This window comes from Camellia sinensis, chromosome 4 (assembly GCF_055761805.1).
Source record: "Camellia sinensis isolate YWXY chromosome 4, ASM5576180v1, whole genome shotgun sequence".
Lineage (NCBI taxonomy): Eukaryota > Viridiplantae > Streptophyta > Magnoliopsida > Ericales > Theaceae > Camellia > Camellia sinensis.
In genome coordinates, this window is record NC_138964.1 from 209,527,661 (window position 1) to 209,550,067 (window position 22,407).

General features: G+C 34.0%; 2 protein-coding genes across 6 annotated transcripts; one reads left to right on the forward strand and one right to left on the reverse strand.

Annotated features, from left to right (window-relative positions):
• Positions 1–7,884: 7,884 nt before the first annotated feature.
• On the forward strand, positions 7,885–12,009 carry LOC114276359 (rhamnogalacturonan I rhamnosyltransferase 1). Of its 2 annotated transcripts, XM_028218155.2 has the most exons (9): positions 7,885–8,235; positions 8,575–8,876; positions 9,412–9,479; positions 9,578–9,666; positions 9,797–9,962; positions 10,076–10,365; positions 10,464–10,668; positions 10,753–10,910; positions 11,468–12,009. In XM_028218155.2, the coding sequence occupies exons 2-9, from the start codon at positions 8,621–8,623 to the stop codon at positions 11,694–11,696; spliced, it is 1,461 nt and encodes a 486-aa protein (XP_028073956.1). In that variant the 5' UTR covers positions 7,885–8,235; positions 8,575–8,620; the 3' UTR covers positions 11,697–12,009. The 2 variants fall into 2 exon arrangements, with proteins under 2 accessions (XP_028073956.1, XP_028073955.1); XM_028218154.2 differs by having other exon boundaries at positions 7,902–8,876.
• A 1,937-nt stretch (positions 12,010–13,946) lies between these two features.
• LOC114276370 (transcription factor BIM3) lies at positions 13,947–20,758 on the reverse strand. 4 transcript variants are annotated; one of them, XR_014328329.1, is made up of 9 exons: positions 20,436–20,758; positions 20,204–20,320; positions 20,028–20,124; positions 17,476–17,545; positions 17,280–17,375; positions 16,082–16,494; positions 15,151–15,280; positions 14,581–14,899; positions 13,947–14,479 (listed from the first exon to the last, which is right to left on the reverse strand). XR_014328329.1 is itself a non-coding variant. In XM_082867440.1 (9 exons), the coding sequence occupies exons 2-8, from the start codon at positions 20,292–20,294 to the stop codon at positions 14,870–14,872; spliced, it is 927 nt and encodes a 308-aa protein (XP_082723566.1). In that variant the 5' UTR covers positions 20,295–20,320; positions 20,436–20,758; the 3' UTR covers positions 13,947–14,479; positions 14,842–14,869. The 4 variants fall into 4 exon arrangements, 3 of the variants coding, with proteins under 3 accessions (XP_082723566.1, XP_028073974.2, XP_082723565.1); XM_082867440.1 differs by having other exon boundaries at positions 14,842–14,899; XM_028218173.2 differs by lacking the exon at positions 14,581–14,899.
• Positions 20,759–22,407: the final 1,649 nt, after the last annotated feature.

Sequence of the window (22,407 nt, forward strand, 5' to 3'; positions counted from 1 at the left end):
GAAACGAAGGAAAAGTGAATTGCTTTACTTACATAAAGTGAATTTTATACTCCCATTTATATGAATAAAATGAGATTTTTAGTGAGAAGTCTTATGATCAATATCTCATACTAATTTTTTAATTTTCTTAAATTTAAATAATTAAAAAAATCTCAATTGAGTAGCTTTCATTTAACTTTTATTTTACAAAATATAAAAAAATTAAATATAATTATTATATTTTTATTAAATAATATATTATTTTATTCCACGCATAATACGAATGATATGCTTGTTTTGATATTATTTGAAGGAAAAGAAAAAATTTTAAAAATTTTACAATTTATAAGTCAGCACTCTAAAGAAGCCAATAACCTTGCCTAATCTGTTAAACTTCTCTCACTCCTATATATTTTCAACTAAAGAGGTCACAGAGGAATTCTTCCTCTATTATTATTATCGGGTCATTTCTTTATTGGCGTTGGGTTTGCTGGTGGTCTGGGTTGTTAAGCTTTCACACATAATTGATTATTCAATTTGATGTAATTCAGTAAATAATTCCCTTAATATTTATAAACAATCTTCTCCTAATTGTTAAAATAAATAATGAAAAAGAGTTATCACAAGTGCAAGAAAAGAAAATAATAAAAGGAATTGAAAGTTCAACAATTTCATTATTTTAATAAAATAAAATGTTATTTAGGTTTGACTAATGCAAGACTATTGTACGAAAAAACAGATGAGAAGTTTATTTCAATTCAAGGTGGAATCGATGAGTGCAATTAAATATATTATTATCGCTTTATTTCAAACTCACAATTAAGAGTTTGCTAATGGGTCATCACCACTAAGATGTGGATTGTGGACCAATTTTGAGAGACCACTAAATTTTACATGATCAACCAGTAATTATTCATTTCCCACTCTATTATCACACAATGAAAAAGACAATTTATTGATTATTTGTTAATCAATTTTTTTCCTAAAAAATTTGGTAAATTTTAAATTATATATATATATATATTTTTTGCATTTTGATTTATTGTAAATAAAAATGTTAGAAGGAAAAGAAAAAACAACTAATATGAAATGCGATAGCAAAAAATGGTATGTATTAATTTAAATGAACATATAATTCTTGACAAAGCTAAAAATAACTACCAAAAAAAAAAATCGTGTAATTTTCAAGTGAATGTCATTTGGTTATTAGCAAATTATCAAATCAAAATATAATAGATATATGCCAAAAGTGTCATCATCTGATGAGAAATATGTCAATATAAAATTTTAACCTAAAATATATGAATAAGAATTATTGGCTATTAGATTCAGTGGTATTTCTTGCTATTAGATGCAAAGGGCTTGAAAAAATAAGTTTTAAATAAAAAAAAAAATTTGTTTTTTTAATCTGAAAAAATGGTTAAAATGATGAATGGATTGCTTGGTACAGTTTATCCGAATTGTTTGTATATATATATTTTTATGTTCTGAAAGTCTATTCCAAACTTAGTATAATTTTTTTAAATTTCTACTTTATGGTTATTATTTTTTTAACTTATAATAAATTATAGGGATTTTTATTGAAAAGTCCAATTTAGAAGCGTTTTAACCCAAGAAGTCCATGAAGAAATTTTTTAATCCATTTAGTCCCATGTATGTATAATTTTATTCCATAAAGTCCATTTTCTTGATTTATACTATTTTCTTGGACACTTATGCCCTTATATTTAATTTTGATACTTAATTTTGATACCCTTATAAATATTTTTTGAACGATTAGCAATTTAATGATGTAAACATTCATATTTTAAAATTCACATTGGTAGGAATGTAAAATTACCCGTAGGCGGCCCGAAACCCGCTCGCGAGCCAGGGCGGGCCCGGCCCGTTGACTATGTGAATATTCACATTGACATGTTAACATTCACATTGATAAAAGTATAAAATTGGGCCACGGCCTATGGGGCGGCCAAAAGCCCGCCCGCAGCCCGGGGCGAGCCCAGCCCGGCTCGTTGACAATGTGAATATTCACATTGACATGTTAACATTCACATTGATAGAAGTGTAAAATTAGCCCGCGCCTCGTGGCTGCCCGAAACCCGCCCACAGCCGTGGGCGGCCCCGGCCTGACCTGTTGACAATGTGAATGTTCACATTAACATGTTAACATTCACATTGATAAGAGTATAAAACTGAACAGCAGCCCAGGGCGGGCCCAACCCGGCCCGGCCCGTTGACAATGTGAATATTCATATTGACATGTTAACATTCACATTAATAGGAGTGTAAAATTGGGCCCCGTCCCGTAGTGGCGCGAAACCCGCCCGCGGCCCATGGGCGGCTCGGGGCGGGCCCGGTCCGGCCCGTTGACAATGTGAATATTCACATTGACATGTTAACATTCACATTGATAAGAGTATAAAATTGGCCTGCGGCCCATGGACGGCCAAAAGTTCGCCCGGGGCCCGGGGCGGGCCCGACCCGGCTTGGCCCGTTGATAATATGAATATTCACATTGACATGTTAACATTCACATTGATAAGAGTGTAAAATTAGCCCGCGGCCCATGGACGACCAAAAGTCCGCCTGCGGCCCGGGGCGGGCCCAGCCCGAACTGGCCCGTTGACAATGTGAATATTCACATTGACATGTTAACATGCACATTGATAGGAGTGTAAAATTAGCCCGCGCCCCATGGCTGCCTGAAACCCGCCCACGGCCCGTGGGTGGCCTGGGGCGGGCCCGGTCCGGCTTATTGACAATGTGAATATTCACATTGACATGTTAACATTCACATTGATAAGTGTGTACAATTGGCCCGTGACCCGTGGGCAGCCCGAAGCCCGACCTCGGGCCGGGGTGGACCCGGCCCGTTGGCAATGTGAATATTCACATTGACATGTTAACATTCACATTGATAGGAGTGTAAAATTGGCCCGAAACCCGACCGCAGCCAGAGGCGGGCTTGGCCCGACCCGTGACAATGTGAATATTCACATTGACATGTTAACATTAACATTGATAGGAGTGTAAAATTTGTCCGTTGCCCGAAGCTCGCCCGCGGCCCGGGGTAGGCCTGGACCCAAACCCGGGCCGTCCATGGAACGCGAGTCAATTTTACACTCTTATCAATGTGAATGTTAACATGTCAATGTGAATATTGACATTGTCAACAGGCCGGGCCGAGCCTGCCTCGGACCGCCCACGGGCCGTGGGCGTGTTTCGGACAACCACGGGGCACGGGTTAATGTTACACTCTTATCAATGTGAATGTTACCATGTCAATGTGAATATTCACGTTGTCAACGGGTTGGGCACGCCCCGGCCCGGGGCTGGACTTCAGGCTGCCCACGGGTCACGGGCCAATTTTACACTCTTATCAATGTTAATGTTAATATGTCAATGTGAATATTCACATTGTCAATGAGCCGGGCTGGGCCCGCCCTGGGCAGCGGGCGGGCTTCGGGCCGCCCACGGGCCACGGGCCAATTTTACACTTCTATCAATGTGAATGTTAATATGTCAATGTGAATATTTACATTGTCAACGGGCCGGACCGGGCTCGTCTCGGGCTGCCCATGGGAGCGAGTCAATTTTACACTCTTATCAATGTGAATGTTAACATGTCAATGTGAATATTCACATTGTTAACAGGCCGGGCTGGGCTCGCCCCGGGCCGTTCACGGGCCGTGGTGGGCTAGTTTCGGGCAGCCACGAGGCGCGGACTAATTTTATACTCTTTTCAATGTGAATGTTAACATGTCAATGTGAATATTTACATTATCAACGGGTCGGGCCGGGCCCGTCCAGGGCAGCTCACGAGTCGCGGGCGGCTTTCGGACCGGTCACAAGGCGCGGGCTAATTTTACACTCCTATCAATGTGAATGTTAACATGTCAATGTGAATATTCACATTGTCAACGGGCCGGGTCGGGCCCGACCAGGACCCCGGCTTCGGGCTGCCCACGGGTCACGGGCCAATTTTGCACTATTGTCAATGTTAATGTTAATGTTAATATGTCAATGTGAATATTCACATTGTGAACGGGCCTACCCGGGCCCGCTCCGGGCAGCGGGCTGGTTTCGGGCCGCCCACGGGCCACAGGCCAATTTTACACTCCTATCAATGTGAATGTTAACTTGTCAATGTGAATATTCATATTATCAACGGACCGGGCCGGGCTGGGCCTATTTTTTGGGCCTGTGGGCAGGCCCGGCCAGGCTCGAATTTTTCCGGGCACCCACGAGGATCGACATGGGCCGGACCCTTACACATTGACGATATGAACATTTACATTGACGGTGTGAACATTCACATTAAGAGTATTTTGGTAATTATGTCACCCATAGGACTTATTGAAACATAAGAAAATAATGTGAACTAAATGGAACATAAGTAGATGAAAAGGATATTTTGGTCTTCTTATCTCAAATTAGACTTAATGGAATAGTCAAAAAGAATATGGGTTGGATGGAATAAAGCTCTTAGAAAATAGATTTATCAAAAAAACTCCCTAAATTATACCAAATAATTAAATACAAAATATATTGAAATTTTCCAAATAAATAAATAAAAATAAATAAAATACCATACTTACTGGTCCACTTTCACAAACTTCCAAAAAGGCCATTTACTTTCCATCTTTAATACTATTGACATTTCTTATACCAGTCAGCAATTAAACCACATTAAAGTTAAACTAACTCAAAAAATCGAGGATAATGTTAGAAATATCAAATTTTTTTATTAAATGAATGATAAAAAAATTTATGTGAGATATTTAGTCATTCATTTGGTAGAAAATTTAGAACTTATAACATTTTTCAAAAAACAAAGAGAAATACTAACAAGGGCTTCTTAGGCATGTTAATGTTAGGAAATAGGAAATATATCAAATGTATTTTGAAAATATATGAAAATATTAAAAAGTATATTATTTGAATAAAAATGTATTGGTCTTGTTTGGCAAGTGCTTGTTTTATCTTAAAAGTTAAAAACTTATTAAAAAAATTAAAAAATTTATAACTTATATCAAAAAGTCAAAATTTTATTTTTTTCTTTATTTTTTACACATCTTTTTGAAAAAAAATCAAAAAATTGTTTCAACTTTTAGTTATTTTTAAAAAGTTGATTTTTTAACTTTTTTTTTTTTTTAGTTATTTTTTTAACAAAAAAACTAGTTTCTTTAGTTAAAAAAACTGACTTTTTTTAACTAAAAAAAATTAAAAAATTAAAAAGTTTGCTTTTTTTTTTTTTTAGCTTCTTTCAAAGTGCCGCTTACCAACGAAACGCATCTACCATCATGCCACATGTACCAATCTCATCATAACTACGTCATCCGATTCACTGTGTTTTTTTGTTTTGTTTTTAACCACAGTAAAGAAAAAACATTTTTATTTTTGTTTTGGTTTTTGTTTTTGTTTGTTTGTTTTGCCTTTTTTATTTTTATTTTTGTAGATTGGATTTATTTTGTCTTTTTGGTTGGAAAAATATGTGGTATGTTTTTCACTTTTTCAACTTTTACATGACCTCTTATTTTCAATGGTAACTAGAAGTTCAATTGTGGGTAAGAGTGGAGTATTGATTTAATAAATTTACTTTTTATTTTTATTTTTATAATAACGGTTAAGTAAGATAAATATTTAAAAAACGTATAATGTCATTGTGGATATTTTGATAATCTATGAAATTATTCATATTAGTGAGTTGTGTGCTTTACATAATATTAGACAGCACATACACATGATAGATATGTTATAATAATCAACCAGTTCAATATAGATGGAGAAAAAAAAAAAAATTATCAAAATTTAAAATTTGAAATTAAAATCTAAGCAATATATATAGACTTGTGTAAGAGTAATTTGATAATAGTGTTAAAATTTGAGTGAAAATTAAAATATAAAAGAATAAAATATAATTTAAGTTTAATTTTGTAGGTGAGAAATATAATTTCATATAATTATTTTTTAATATTCCTAAAATAAAGTTCTATCTAAATTTTGAATTTTTTTTCCCCTTTTTGATTCATTCATAAACAATATTACAAAATTTTTATGGATTAAAATGACAATTAAACACAGCACATAAAATGAGAGAGAGACCCCAATAAATATATAAGAAATAATATTGACATGTAAATAGAGACATTCGAATCACTGACTCCTAGTAAGGTACTGAGATTCTGACGAAACAGACTAACCACATAGGTTAAAATGGCAGTGGCTTTGGTCCGGTCCAAGATCGGACTGGACCGTGTTGTTGGGTTTGTGAGGCTCACTACGGGTTTCGTTTTGATAGTCTGAATCGTTTAATGTGTAAAACTCGTTGAGTACTATATGCTTGTGAAAAATCACGTTGATCGGATATCGATAGCTATGTGAACAAAACAGTTTTTTATCAATCGTTAATTTTTTCACCGTCCATTTTTTTTATACAAAACTGATTTGATCACATAGCTATTGATATCCGATTAACGTGATTTTTTATAGGCATATAATATTCGACAAGTTCTACACATTGAACGATTCATATTATCAAAACGGACCCAAAAAATGGACCCCATGGGCCGGACTGGACGGGTCCAGCCTTGATCGACAAGCTGGACCAATTAAAATTTAGAACACTAGGCCATAAATTCAATTTCAATACTTTTGGGACAATAAATTACCCCTATCTATCTATATATCTATCCACTTATATGTCCATGTGCCATTCTCTATTTGTCCACGTATCATTTATTTATCTACTTAATTTACCTATCTGTCCATATCGACGATAGATAAAAATGAAAAAATATATATTTTTTAAAACAATAATTCATATTTCTTACCAAACAATTTTATTAATTACATTCTTATCCAAAAAAAATTTCACCCATTTTTAAAAAAAAAATTTAAGACCTTAGGTATTATTATTAAAATTAGGAGATGGTGTGGATTTGAGTTCTAGGAAGAGAGAGATCAAAGAAATAGATGAGAGAGAGAAGAGAGAGACCCAAATATGTAAAATAAGATGAGAGACTTAGGGTTAGTTTGGGAAGTGGGTTGACTTTTTAATTTTTTAATTTTTTGGGCTATTTTAGTCTGGGCTAAAAAGCTTGGTTTGGAAAAGATTTTTTGACTTTTTAGTTTTTTGGCTTTTTTTTTTAAAGAATAATGTAATGATTATGGGTTGAATGTGATGTTTTATTTTTTGTGACTAAAATAGTCTATTTTATCTTTTGTGGCTAAAATAGTCAAAAAAATCCAATCTAACTCTTCCTAGTAGAGAGATAAAAGAGAAGAGTGAGGATAAAATTGACACTTTTTTTAAAAATAAAATTGAAATAAAGGATGTGAGTGATCTTATCTAATATTAAAAAAAATAATTATAAATTTCTCCTACTACTCAAAGTTGAATAGAAATATTTAGCTAAATTTTCAATCAAAAGATAAGAATAGAATAAAAAATTATAATAAAAAATGGTTACTAATATGAGCAAGAATCTTATATGTGGTAAATATTCGACACGGTTAAAATGAAAAATGATGCAACACCGACGCCGTAATTACAGGCAATTCTGCTTTATTTTTTTTTCTCTCTCTACAAAAATTATCACACATTCGTCCCGTATATAATATATGGTCTTATAATTCTATTAATTATATAATATTAATTATTTTCTTATATATTTTTCTTATATATTAACAGGCAATAGAATTGGAACGCGCAAGTGAATTTACGTTTGACTTTTTTAATTTTTTTTATTATTTTAATTTGTCGTTAAAAGTCTAATTTATAATGAATTTTTTAATTTTTTATGAAAAAAAAAACATAATTTAAATATAATATTCTATGTTATTAGTTTTTAACTTTTATCTTTTTGTAAGTATTTTAACTCAAAAAAACACTTAATTGAAATTCCAGAGGATAATTCCTCCTCTTTCACTTTCTCCTTCTAATCTCTATCTATATATTAACCCATTAAAGCACGACTTTTCACTCGTCTGCTTTTTCCGGCGACTTCGCACCTTTTTTCCGGCGACATTCGCCGGAATCTGGTCTGAAAACCAAAGGGTTTGAGCAGCTTTTGAGTACTGTTAATGGGTGAAACAATGTCGAAGTTTTTCTAGCAAAAGTATAGAGAGAGACAGAGAGAGGCAGAGAGAGAAATCTGTTTGGAGTGAGAGAAAATCATTTACTTTGGTTTATTGTGCGCGAGAGAACTGGGATTTCTTTCTTTTGTTGTCTCAAAAGATTTACTAAGCATTGTGGTGGGTGTAATTGAAATTCATGCGTTTTGATTTTTTGTGGGTTGTGTTTGATTATTTTAGTCCTTTTGTGGATATATATTAATTACTGTTTTCAATGCCATTTGTGTATGGTAATTAGTTTTAGAGATTCTTCTTATTTTGCGTAAAAGATAAAAAGCATTTAATTTTTTGGATCAGCATTAAACTCACAGAGTAGTTACTAGTATATCAAATACTAACATATTTGTGAGTCTATTTAGTTTAGTTTATCATTGTCTTCTGTGTCAAATTCACCATTGAATTCAAGGGTTTTGATTTCTTGGAATTTGAGACTAAATTGATTGGTGTGACAATGCGTAGATTAGAGCATTGTGATGGTAGGGAAGAGAGGGAGGGAAAGCTCAAGATGGGCATGAAGTTTTTGGGTGAATTCAAGGTAGCCAAGTCGAAATTGATGGTTTCTCGGGCTACAATGAAGCTTTTGATTATTTGGGGAATGAAGATGCTATTGTTGTGGACTATTGCTCTTTATTTAGTGAGATGGGATGATATTTCGGGGCCGACTTTGTTGAAGGGTTTTCCTTCATGTTTTAGTCCTTCAGAAATGTCTTCCGACGACAAATTGGATTTTGTGCCACCCCCAGTCCATCTTCCACCAAAAAGTGAGTTACAAGGCTTGTAAACTTTGTCTTTGTTGTCTTTTGATCTTTTCAGATTAGAGTACTTAGTCTTGTGAGCAATACTTGTACTTAATTTTGCATACAATACATATCAATTATCTGTTAGATAGAATCTGTACGTTTGCAGTGTTTGGTTTTGGGAAATCATAGGAATGCAATTGGTATCTTAGAGCTTAATTTTGCTTTCTTGGAATTTTTGTTACTCACTCCATTTCCATTGCTTTTTCTTGTTTTTGGATTTAATTTCTGTTGGTTCTCTTGCAGTGTTGGCTTCCTTTGTGCACAAGGATGCAATTTTTATGAAAATTTTATTACCTTGTAGAATACTGCTACTCTTTATGGATTGTTTCCTAGCTCGTTTTTTCTAATGAGAACCAATTTCTTTAATTAGCTAAAAGAAATTGACTTGATGCATGCATGTGTTTGATTTTTTTTTTTTCAGTTCTTCTCTTTTTAAGCTGTAATTGGTTCTATTCTTTTCTAAGCTGTCCATTGGTATCATATATCTTTTTTGCAGGAATTTATAAGAATAACGGCTATCTTATGGTTTCTTGCAATGGGGGACTTAACCAAATGCGAGCAGCTGTAAGTTGGCAGTTATCTTTGTCATATTTGATGCCATTACACATTTATTTTCTCTTCTCACCTGTTTTTTTGCACTAACTTCTGCATCTTATCTTCAGATATGTGACATGGTTGCTATAGCCAGATATCTAAATGTTACCCTTATTGTCCCAGAGCTTGATAAAACCTCCTTTTGGAACGATCCGAGGTTGGCGTAGTTACTTTCTCCATATTTACTTCTTGAACTTGAAATAGCAGCATGGATATCTCATTCTGTGTGCTTTCTAAATTCTGATTGTTCTTCACAGCTGTTAAAGAATTTTTTTTTAACGTGGTAGTGAGTTCCAGGACATATTTGACGTTGACCATTTTATTAAATCCTTGAGGGATGAGGTTAGGATATTGAAAGAGCTACCACCAAGGCTCAAGATGAGAGTTAAGCTAGGAATGTACTACTCATTGCCACCTGTTAGTTGGTCTGACATTTCCTACTATCATCATCAAGTTAGTTTTCTTGATTCAATTCCCTTCATTGTTACAACTTCCACACATAATGGTGTGATTGACTTTTGAAATGTACATAATGGTGTGATTGACTTTTGAAATGTTTGTTTTAGATTCTTCGTCTAGTGAAAAAATATAAGGTTGTGCATTTGAATAAAACCGATGCTCGACTCGCTAATAATGGGCTCCCATTAGAGATTCAGAAGTTGCGGTGTAGAGTAAATTACAGCGCTCTGAGATTCACTTCCCAGATAGAGGAATTGGGTAGAAGGATTGTCAGGATTCTAAGAGAGAATGGCTCTTTTCTTGTACTCCATCTCAGATATGAAATGGATATGTTGGCTTTCTCTGGCTGCACTCATGGTTGCAGAGATGATGAGGTTGACGAATTGACAAACATGAGGTAATATTTCGTTAATTTGATAAAGAAAATAGTTTGTGCAGAAGCTTGTGTTTCATTGGTCAATGTCTTATTGATATTGCAAATCACACAATCATTAGATACGCTTACCCATGGTGGAAGGAAAAAATTATTGATTCTAACCTCAGACGGAAAGAAGGTTTGTGTCCTTTGACACCTGAGGAAACCTCTTTGACATTAAGAGCACTGGGTATTGATTCTAATGTTCGAATTTACATTGCTGCTGGAGAAATTTATGGTGGAGAAAGGAGATTGGCAAGTTTGAGAGCTTCATTTTCCAATGTGGTTAGTAGATGGAATCAGCTGTTACCTTTCCACAATTTTCTTGGAAAGCTTTTAGCCCAATTTACCATGGTTTTATGGAAACAGGTGAAAAAGGAGACCTTACTGGGACCCTCAGAGTTGCAGTTTTTCAAGAACCACTCATCCCAGATGGCAGCACTTGATTATCTTGTATCATTGGAGAGTGATATATTTGTTCCAACATATGATGGGAATATGGCTAAAGTTGTAGAAGGCCATCGCAGGTATCATATTGCTGCTAATATTTTGTTCCTTTTATCACGTATTATTATTTTCCAAACAGGTATTTCCTCTTCTCCCCCCCCCCCCCCCCCCCCCCACACACACACTTGATTCTCTCTCTTTTGCATGAGCAAAAGAAATTAAAAATTTTAGATTATAGCTACATCCATCAATCCTGCACTTTTTGTTCCCATAGAATATATCTAAACCATGGCTGTTAGAATCTTACAATTCTCGATTTGATTCGTGCTCTTGGATCTTAAATTGAGTAAACCATATGATGCACTACGATTCACTATCATTCAAATCTGTTTGTGTAATGCATGAAACAATTTGCTATGAATCAGGATTCTCTATTTAAGCAAAACAATTCACGATTTGACAAACATGATCTAAACTATGTTGTCTTTGGTGAGGTTGGGGACAATTTAATTAACTGAATTCCGGATGCCTAATTGTTCATTTTCAATATACAAATAGCTAGTGTTATTTCATTTTCTCATCTTTCTCATTAAATTGATTCATTTAATCTGAGATAGTGTTTTTCGATATCTTCCAGATATTTAGAGTTCAAGAAGACTATTCAATTAGACAGGAAGCTTCTTGTTGATTTGATAGATCAACACCATAATGGATTATTGAGCTGGGATGAATTTTCCTACATTGTGAAGGAAGCTCACAAAGATCGTATGGGAAGGCCAAAGAAACGAGTTGTGATTTCAGAGAGGCCTAAAGAAGAAGATTATTTTTATGCGAATCCACACGAGTGTTTGCAACAGTTCGAATGACTAGGTGAGAAGTAGTACTACATGATCATACACTGCTCAAGTGTGTATATCTTAACAGTCAATGGTCTAGTAGTCATTTACACAAGGTTTAGAATTGGACAACGACTGTGTCATGTTTATTGAACTGGATTGTGGGAACACTTTAAAGTGTTTTTTTTTTTTTTTATTGCTTACTTTTAGAAGCGTTTTCACAATATTTACTGAATAATGAGATTATGTATAGAGAAAAAGACTGGCAAATGTTGGATCAATTACAAAGTAAACAGAGTAATGGAAATAGAATTTTTTTTTTCCCTGGATGAGGGGTTTTTCATTGATTAGTCCCTCTCAGATTTTACATATTGTGATGTTATGTTGGTCTCTGTCGAATTATGTGCATGTTTTTGCATGATTGCGTGCTAAAGCGAGTATTTGTTCTGATTATGAATGTTGAATGTGGTATAAAAGCAATATGTCATGATATGCTAAAAATTATTGAACTTGGCTCGTCTCTAGCTAGGTTTTGAACTGGACCGAGCAGTTCGAGCACCAAAACTGCAACATGTCCCAATCTTGGTGCTCCTACTGCTAGGTGGGACGTGCCTAGCATGGTTTGATTCTTGAACATTAGATTTGTAATATAGTCTATGCAATGTCTGAGAAGAGATTGCATGTGCAGAACACTTGAATTGCTTACCAAATCATCGTCATATATAATATGTATATGTATATGTATAGACTTGGCTAATTCCAGCTGGTTTGATTTTGGCAGAAACAAACGATGTTAAGTTTCATTCGAAGCAAATTCTAGGAATCTGATCTGTACCATGTTTTTTTTTTTTTTTTTACAATTCGTATATATGATTCTGTATTGTACATCGTAACTCCATGATCCACATAAAATAAATAAATAAATAAAAAGTAGGTATAATAATCATATGATTCTAAAATAATTGCACATAATGCCTAGTACTTGAGAACAAAATGATATTATATTCTATTCAACTAATCATTCAGACGACTCACCAAAACACACGTCTTTGCAATTGCAATTCCATGGCTTCCATTCAAATATATTTTTTCAGAGATAGAGAAGAAAAGGGGGAGACCAGAGATGATTGATCCAAGGAGGAGTCAGTTTAGTGATCCAAGAAAGATGAGGTGTTTTTCCACTTGAACCGGTGATCTTGTATGGTTTATTGAGAAAATTATCATGTAAAAAAAATTAAATTGATTGAATTTTTTTAACTATATAATCAGATCATATTTGTCTTAATAATTAACTATTGATATTTGATCAATTTAATTTTTTTTCATAGATGATTTACCCAACAAATTTTATATAATGAACTATGCAAATTATAAGATGAATCCACCAAAAAGTGGAATAGACCCTATTGAACGATAGGTTATTCTATGCTTATTGGGATATGGCTAAGTGGTGCTTAAAAAAATTGTGATTCATAGAGATAGTGAGTCTACTACTTTATGTTGAGAATTAGAGAGACAGTAAAAGATATGACATTCAGTAATTGATATGTGATATCAATCCCATGAAGTGCACCGAATAATTTTCAATTCTGAACCCCTAATCAATCTAAGAAAGGTTCTTAATTATTTATTTATTTTTTATATTTAATATTTAATTATTATTTTGTGTGTGTGTGAGATAAAGACCCAAGAAGAAGCCAATTTCTATGAACATGGGTTTGGGGGGATATGGCTTCAATTGATGGTAGAATTGCACCACTCAAACGCACGTCAATCGGGACTTTCTGCGGCCACAATTTCAGTGCCCAAAGTGATGGTGTTGTGATTCATCACAATTCAAAGCACTCACGCACTCACCCAATACATATATATATATATATATATATATGCATATCAAAAAACACACAATTCCTTGCTTCTATTACTAGAAAAATTTATAATGATTGTTTTAGAGTCTCTTTCAGACTACGTCACTCCCAAGTGTGATTGTAAACATCTTAGTGATGCCATGCTGATGTTTTTGCTACGCACAAAATTCACAAGCTGGTACCATATTCTCCATTCTTGGTGAAGTGTTTTCGATGAAACAAAACTGAACACTGAAATATTTCCAAAGTAATTTTGATACCCATGTTAACAAAAAAAAGTAATTTGATACTGCACCCTGAACAAAATCAAAACCGGGTTCTCAGACGTTTTCCGAAGAACAAAATTGAAGAAACTGAGATCCCAATAAATGAATTGGCTGGTTTTGAGGGTATAAAAATAAACACAACCTTCTTGAACAAGAGTTCCAAATGATCCCTAGAAATGAGATCCAAGGTATTCACTATTTCGGGAATTGTAAAACGTAATACACTCACAGTAATTTTACATTTCATGAAGAGCGAAAGAAAGTTAACATTCGAGAAAAACAGATTTGGAACAAAAACCAGCTTCTCAATGTTCACATGGAAGCCTCTCGAGAGAAAATGAAGAGATAATATGTAACAGCTTCATCTCGGAAAAGAAAAGTTCACGCATATGTGAAAATTGAAGCACATAAACATGTACAATTATTTGTCTGTGGATCATCACATGACATGGCATAAACATTCCCATACTCTCTTTTTCTTTTTGCCCTTTTTTTTTTTTTGTAGAAAATTAATGAAATGGGGGAAAATAGCAGAAGAGAGTTGGGGGGAAGGGGGTGCTATGCCATCCTAGATGCGTTCCGTCCTGAGTCTTTTCGGAGCTTGAGTACAGTCATCACATCTTGTCCCAAACCCATACACAGCCCTTGATTGACCGCCAGGGATTCGGTTTTGATGATCCTGTATGCACAATAAAATATTAATAACAATTTTTATTTTTTTTAAAAAAAGTCTCTGAATAAAATCTAAACATATACTAAAGTGTTGGTGTGCATTCTTACTCTAAATTATAAAATGCTTTGATTGTATTCCATTGCACCACTCTTGAGCCTTAAGTGATGGCATTTATTGATCAGAGTAAGGCTCCGTTTGTTTTTCCATAAAATGTTTTTCTCATTTTCCTGTGTTTGTTTGCATAATAAGTTGGGAGAACATTTTTTCTGTAAAATATTCGTATCAAGTGGCTGAAAAATAACTTGCAGATTTCAAATCAGTAAGTTATTTTTGACTTTCAAATCAAAAACTTTGGTTGTGGCATATACGATGTGTGAGAGAGGGAGCAATGGAGCGTCATGGGCCAGCAGGAAAGTGGTCCGAGTTCTGCAAGATCGAGATAAAGTGGGTGGGAGGTCAAAGTGTGAAAAATTTTACTGATCTAAAATAGGTTTACATCAAAACAAATGGAGCCTAAATATAAATCAATACAAACACATGTATAAATAAATGCATTTATTTTTCTCCCAAGCAGACAAATGGCCAAAGCATAAGTGACTTCTCATGTCTAATCAGCTTGACTTGGGTAGTAATAAAAACAAAGAGAGGGGGAAATGAATAGAAGATTTTAGAGATACCTTTACACTGAACAATGTAGCAGTCAGTGCAGTATTTGCTCGTTTTCCAACATCAAGTTGCACTGAGATGCTTGCCTGTGACAAATCAACTCCTGAAGATTGCAGCGCTCGAGTCAATGTATTCAACAACCTATTCAACAAAAAGATTCCAGCAAATGAGAAGAATATTTGCAAAAAAATTGTTCTAGGGAATTCCTGTACTCAAATGGGATAGAATGTCATATATTCTTACTATAATAAACAAGAGGAATATCATCCAAAACATATAGGGCACTACATGCCCAAATAATCCAAACCACCATCATTGCATAAGCCTTAAATAAGAAATGAATATCATAAATCGAGAAGAGAGAATATCCTCCCCTTCTACAAACATATAATGATCACATTAATCTCCTTCAAAAAATGTGGATCTAGTAATCAAATCAAACAATTTTCTACATAAGTAAGTTGCCATCCAGGTCATATAAGACTCAATATCTAAAGCCAGTGGTGTTAATACGAGAATCATAACTGCTGGAGACAATACAAATAAAATAGAAGAAGGCTAACTAACATCCATGGACCATATTTTTATAACAAATGATGCTTACATGTACCCACTTCCAAAGATTTTCAAACTAGTATCACAATAATGCAAGCACCCAAGGTATGGCTTCTACAGAAAATCAAGGGCAAGTAAACTTACTATAAATGTAAAAAGACGAACAAACTAAGTTGCATCTATCACCAATCATCAAAAGGTGGTAAGTCCACTACATCAGTTTTTTTACGAAAAAAAGCATATGTCATGCCTAAGGCATCAGTAGGGAATTGCAAATCATAGCCCAGCATACATGTTTTGAGGATAACATATTCATTTCACATATTAACAACCAAACTTATAAATTGTTTTAACAGGAACCATAAGAAACTTCAAGCAAATGCTCACCCCTGAGAATAGGCATTTGAAATGTTCGCTTCATCACTTTCAAATTTCATCTCCTGTTCATGAGTATAGCTTGGAACAGCACTCTCAGTTGTACATGGTCTAGACTGCCAAAACTGGGATTGGGACTGGGAAGCCAAGTGCTCAGAATCAGAGACGGATGCCTGATGAGGTTGGGTAGGCACATCCCCAAGAACACTAGACTGCAATGGTATATGAGTTGGAATTGCTTGGTTTGCTGCCAAAGGTGGATGATCCATTACCTTGTATGCAGCAACCTCCAAAACTGATTCTACTGAGTTATGTGCATTAGTGAGCATGGATGGTGTGACAACAATATTATCCTCCTGACCAGACCCATTCCTTGTGAGTTCAGATTGATCAATAAAACTTTCTACAGGACCACCACTATTTCTCTGTTTGCAAACACATGAGAGACGAGTTCTAAGTTTCCTTCAGAGAAAAGTAAAACAAGATTAATACAGAACCTATTACAACCAAAAAAACCTTTGACACAGGATAAACAATATAAATGCCCTACCTTATTATTCTTTTTGCTCAAATAATTACGACAAACAATACAATTTTTTTTTTGATAAATACAAAAAATACAAACTTAGAATGAGGAGGGAGTGAAATCCCTTGAAAGATCTAAACAATACCTATATCAACATAATAGACTCTAACATACAAGGTTCAAAAGTACTCCATAATACAGTTGACAAGCAATAGAAATGCATTCCAAACATGTATAAAATTCAGAAGAATATGATCAAGGTTCTATGATTACATTTAACAAGAAGTAGTTACCCTAAATAATTAGTTCACTAGAAATAACACTATAAATAAGAAAAGGGATGTCGTAGTAGGATATCTTAAATGTCAATATTCTGCATAATAAAAATATGTGACATCTTAAATGTACATAGCAATGGCCACAAAAGTACTTATATCTTAAAATAATGAAGATGGGAGGCACCTATCTATATTCAAAATTTGAAAAAGCGTTATTGAGGCTCTCCTCAAGGCGAGGCTAAGGCAAAGCGCATCAATCAAAACTTAAAGCTCCTTTTAACAGCATCAAACACTACAAGAACACTAAACAAAAACAAAGTAGTGATGGCATGCCAAAGCATACAAGTGTTCCACATTATAACACACATCTAAATAGGCAGACAAACATATCATGTTATGGTATTACCCAGGGAATTAACTTTGAGGGCTCCTGACCCCAACTTTGGTATGGCCCTTCATATAGCTGTAACTTCTCCTGCAGAAATTGGATGTACTGTATAACCTGTGCATATAAAATAACCACACTTCAACTCAATTTTTGAAATGAAGTGAATTGAACCCAATAAAAAATACAATACAAGCTATTCAAAGAAATTGTGCACCTCTAATAAAAATGAAGCTTTATCTCTCCTTTGATCATTTTGAGGTATGAGATCCCTCAAAGTCTGAAATCTGAATCCAAGATGAAAAACTTATCAACTCCAAGCACACCTAAGTTCACAGATATTGCACAAAAGAGCAAGAAGTATTCAATCATTCTTTGGAAAATAGAGTGAGGCAAATCTTGGGTTCCATTTATTGATCTTTTGTGTTATAATGGGTTAGTAGGCTAGGTTGAGTGTCTGGGAGTGTTAGGAATTGAAGACTAGCACCGTTGATGCAAGCATCACTCCATTACATTCATTAATATGCAGCATATGTTATGCTTTCCCAAAGTTATATTTTGATTATTAAAAGAAGAAAAGGACCAAATTTTGGCACAGAAAAGATTAACTAGGAGAAGTACAAATTTTTCAACAGTCAACCTACAGAGATGTTTATAAAGTGCTTTAGTTGTCTTTATTGGTTGTCATTGCAACACATTGTCAAACATAAAGCCATCTTCCCTAATTCAAAATTCATGTATAAACTTGATAATATTTTTTAGCTGCTTTGCTACTACCTCATCAACAGATTGTGAGCATCAATTACTCAACTAAGAAAAGCCTTAAGAAACCATTTGATGTTTGCTACACAAATCACATTTAACCTAACTCAATATAAGATCTTTCTATTGAATTAAGTGCCAATGTGGCTTCTCTCACAACCTAAATCAACATCAGTGATCCTACCATTGTTGATGCAACACTCCAACCAAACACCTTTCTACCATACCGATGTAAATCCAACATGTATATTGTCCACACTATTCCAGCCAAGTAAATCCAACATGTATATTGTGAGGACCACTATAAATCGTTCTTAGCAACCTCTAAGTAAGTGATGAGTCAAAAAGACCGGAACATCAGACTTCTATTATAAATAAAGAAATATGCAATAGTTAAAACACTAGTATAAAAATGGCACTTGCTAGACAAAAACTAGTAGAAATAACAAAGTACCAACATGGAAACCAAAATTGTAAGGAAACATGATTTGAATCCAAATAAGTGATGGAGATCCAGCTCATCTGGAATCACCATAAATTAAACAAAAAAAAGTTTCCTTATTAAACTACTAAATGTGGACTCAATACAGTTATCAAATTATGTTTTATAACAAAGATTTATAGCTTCTCGTACATATTGCCTTATGATATTTCTTTCGTATAGTACAACTGGTGCCGTATCTTTATGAATTTATATTTAACACTACTAAATTTAATGAGTTGATTACAGTAGGAGCTGGCAATTGTTGGGCACGGATATAAGATGTTGGGGGTTTAACGTTATATTATGAGTGTAAACTCCTCACTATGCTACATTCTCAAGTCTTCTTTAAAAAGCTTTGGCTACATTGCCATAATAAAAAACAGGGAGCCAACAGTCCCAATATCCTCAACAAGCTGACACCAATCCCGAACCCTACCTAAAAAAAAAAAACCCATTGGTAACCCCATATTTTCAAACTTGAACAGGCACCTCCTCTCAAGCCTCTATTACACAATAGCACAAGCTCATAATCCGTTACCAACCTCCACAAAGAGATTTACACACATCCAAACAAAACTCCTCCTGACAGAGATATGAAAGACCTATCAAACATAATGCACATGCCCCATAAATCACTACCTCTCTTCCAATCACTCACTAGCAATCAACACCAAACCCATCAAAATCCAAATTATGAAAACTTTTATGCTACCAGATCTTGTGTGGGAGGAACAGAAACTTCTCCAATATTTTAGGGTTACAATTTCCTTGAGAGGAAAGGGGAAATCGTAGTCCATCAATCGAGTATGGGTTTTCCCAGCAGCCAAGCAAACCCAAACACAATCTGCAAATCATTCAGAAAATTCCAAAAAAGGGAACACCAAGTGCGGTGTGCCACAGCTCTGAGGTATAATCTATATACTACAACAATGCTAGAGGGCCACAATTTTTGTAGCCACAATGGCTCAAAATTGCCAAAACGAAAATTCCAAAAAAGGGAACACCAAGTGCGGTGTGCCACAGCTCTGAGGTATAATCTATATACTACAACAATGTTAGAGGGCCACAATTTTTGTAGCCACAATGGCTCAAAACTGCCAAAACGACGTCGTTTTGGCATGTTTTGCACCCAAAACGACGTCGTTTTGACAGTTTTGAGCCATTGTGGCCACAAAAATTGTGACCCTCAAACATTTTCCATTATAAAGTAAAAGCTTCTCATGGTGTTTATGTCTCATTTTGAATTTTCCTAAAATACATGTTTATGTCTCATATTTTGAGTTTTTTCAAAACACCCCTATAACCGTTATTTAAAAAAAAGGAGCTCGAACCCCAAACATCATCAAACAACATATATATTTTTAAATCAAAATCAAAATCAAGAAGCATAACCATACTCTTCGAAATTTACAAAAGCCATTCATCATTCAATTTCTACAGAAACAAAAGCATTGGGTACACCAAACTAAAAATTCATGTAAACTCACAATAACCCAGAAAAACGAAAAGACTTTTTTACTTGCCTCTCATTAATCTTGCTCCTCCTACGTTGTTCTGTCTCAGAATGCTTCGAGCGAAGCGAATTCGCCTTCTGATCAGTGGTCTTCCCATCTACTTTTACTGTTCATCACCAAATTCAGAAAATTTGCAAATATTCGCAGTAGAAAAAAAAAAAAAAAAACTATTAGCCTTGACGAACCTTTCTGGGAACAGCCATCTGTTGTCCTCCGAACGAGTTCCTCATCATCCTCTTCTTCGTCTTCGTGGTGACTCTTCACACCTATCACCATTTCGCCGGAGCTCCGACCCCGATTTCCTGCAATTTTCAAGCACCAAACTTCATAATTAAAACAATGAGAGCAAGAATAGACACATACAAGCGTGTATATATATATATATATATATAGAGAGAGAGAGAGAGAGAAACTAACTTGTATGATCACAGAGAGAGACAGAGATGGAGGAGGTGTTGGTAGTGATCGGAGATAGATACCGGCGATCGGTGCTCCGTCCCTAATTTCTCCGTTGGGGGATAAAAACAAAAAATTTTAAGCCCTAGTGACTATCCATGCTAATGTGCGCATGCTCAGTGACGCTTCATAGGCTGCTATCCCAATCGGTGAAATTTCTCCATTTTATATTTCGGTTCTTTTTTATTTGGGTAAATTATAACAAATTCAACTAAAAATAAAATCAATAATAAATAGCATAATATGTGTGTTATTCTTAAGATTCTTGTAACTTGGAATCCCTCAAATCCAGCAAAATTCGAATAGACCAATTTTGAGATTTTTTGCAATTAGCCTGTCATCAAAATTTTCAAACTTAAGATACGTCAATTTTAATTGAAATTAAATTATAATTGACTTTATTATTATTTAATCTGTCATATAAAGGCGTGACTATGATTTTCTTTATAAGTAGATGAAAGGGTATTGTATTTAAGACCTTGCAAACCTCTTCAAGTCAGAGAAGGAGTGGCAACAATCTTCTTAAGGCACGGGGTAAACCAACTCAATGTGAAATGATATATACCAAGCAAGAACTTACACTAGAATAGGAAAAGTCATATATTCTCTTTTATTCTAGAATTCCAATCTAACAGACATGTTCAAATTATCAGTGATTCAAATAAATAGGTGGATTCGAGCCTTCCTCGATTGATAATGGTAACAACTTTATCTTTTAAATCCAACGTTAAAGTTTCAAGTCTTGGCACTTTCAAAAAGAAAAGCCTTCAAACTCTTGGACACCAAAGTCGATTCAACGAAATTTAACTATCTTTTATTTATTAAAAAACAATTATGATCAAAATATTATGTATCCCCCCAACCATCACAAATTAAATTAATAAATTCAAAAACTAAATTCACTTTTCAAATCTAATGATAGAACAGCGTAATAAAATATCTAAGCTAAATTTCTATATCATATCTTGTCTAATCATCTATCAATCATTCGCACATTAATGAGTTTAGAAAGTAAATCTACAAAGTGAACTTGTATATTTTATAGCCATTAAATATATAATAAAAATCCTCCATTACATACGCGGAATGAAAAAGATCAAAGTCCAAAATGTTTCTACAAGCAAAGAACAAAAAATCCCAACAACAGCTAAAACAAATGTTTGGTTCAAGTCTCAAATGTTTTTAAAATATAAATTTGAGTTCCACAATTTTGTGCCTTTAAAAATTTTCTTTTTAATTTGGTGGGCCTTTTAAATTAAGATTGGTTCCTTTTATAAGCAATTTTTTTTATTTTTTATTTTTTTATAATAGCTTTATGTGAGATTTTTTATTTTATTTTATGGAGTAGTACAAAAGGTTACTAGTTTTGGGCCTTCTTTTAAATTATTTTTGAGAGGCCCAAATAGTTGCTTTGTGGGCTTCGCCTCAAAGTTGTGCCTGCATAAAAGTTCAATTTATCTCCAGTCATTGATAGTATTGTTTAAACTTATAGAACCTATTTGTGGCCAAACTTGATAATTGGAATAATTTATTTTTCAGATTATAAAGAATAAATTATTTATGAAAAAAATAGATTGGTCCATAAAAGTAACTATTGTGATTATCTTAATTTGTAAGGGTATAAATATAAATAAATAGAAATAGATATATTAAATTGTAAAGTAAAATTCAACTTAATATTTATTAAATTTTATTTTGTTAAAAATATACTATTTATATGGTGGTGCTTTATAAAGTTGGTAAAAAATTGAATTTTTGATATTTTGATGACTTTTTTTTGACAAAAAAAACTGAAATTTTTTAACTAAAAAAATTAACTTTCTTTTGATTAAAAAAAGTTAAAAAATAAAAAAAAACGGATTTTTTTAACCTCTTCCCAAATACCCCACGTTGCATTGTAAGACCATGAGTAAAAAATCACCATCAGTGGGCC

Bases quoted from the DNA above. Each gene is read 5' to 3' on its own strand.
- LOC114276359 (XM_028218154.2), top strand. From the start codon at position 8,567: ATGCGTAGATTAGAGCATTGTGATGGTAGGGAAGAGAGGGAGGGAAAG. The intron at 9,667-9,796 runs GTTGGCGTAGTT...TTAACGTGGTAG, and splicing joins TCCTTTTGGAACGATCCGAG to TGAGTTCCAGGACATATTTG. The intron at 10,911-11,467 runs GTATCATATTGC...GATATCTTCCAG, and splicing joins GTTGTAGAAGGCCATCGCAG to ATATTTAGAGTTCAAGAAGA.
- LOC114276370 (XM_028218173.2), bottom strand. From the start codon at position 20,294: ATGGTGATAGGTGTGAAGAGTCACCACGAAGACGAAGAAGAGGATGAT. The intron at 20,125-20,203 runs GTTCGTCAAGGC...GGTGATGAACAG, and splicing joins AGATGGCTGTTCCCAGAAAG to TAAAAGTAGATGGGAAGACC. The intron at 17,546-20,027 runs GCAAGTAAAAAA...TCTTGGATTCAG, and splicing joins AGGAGCAAGATTAATGAGAG to ATTTCAGACTTTGAGGGATC.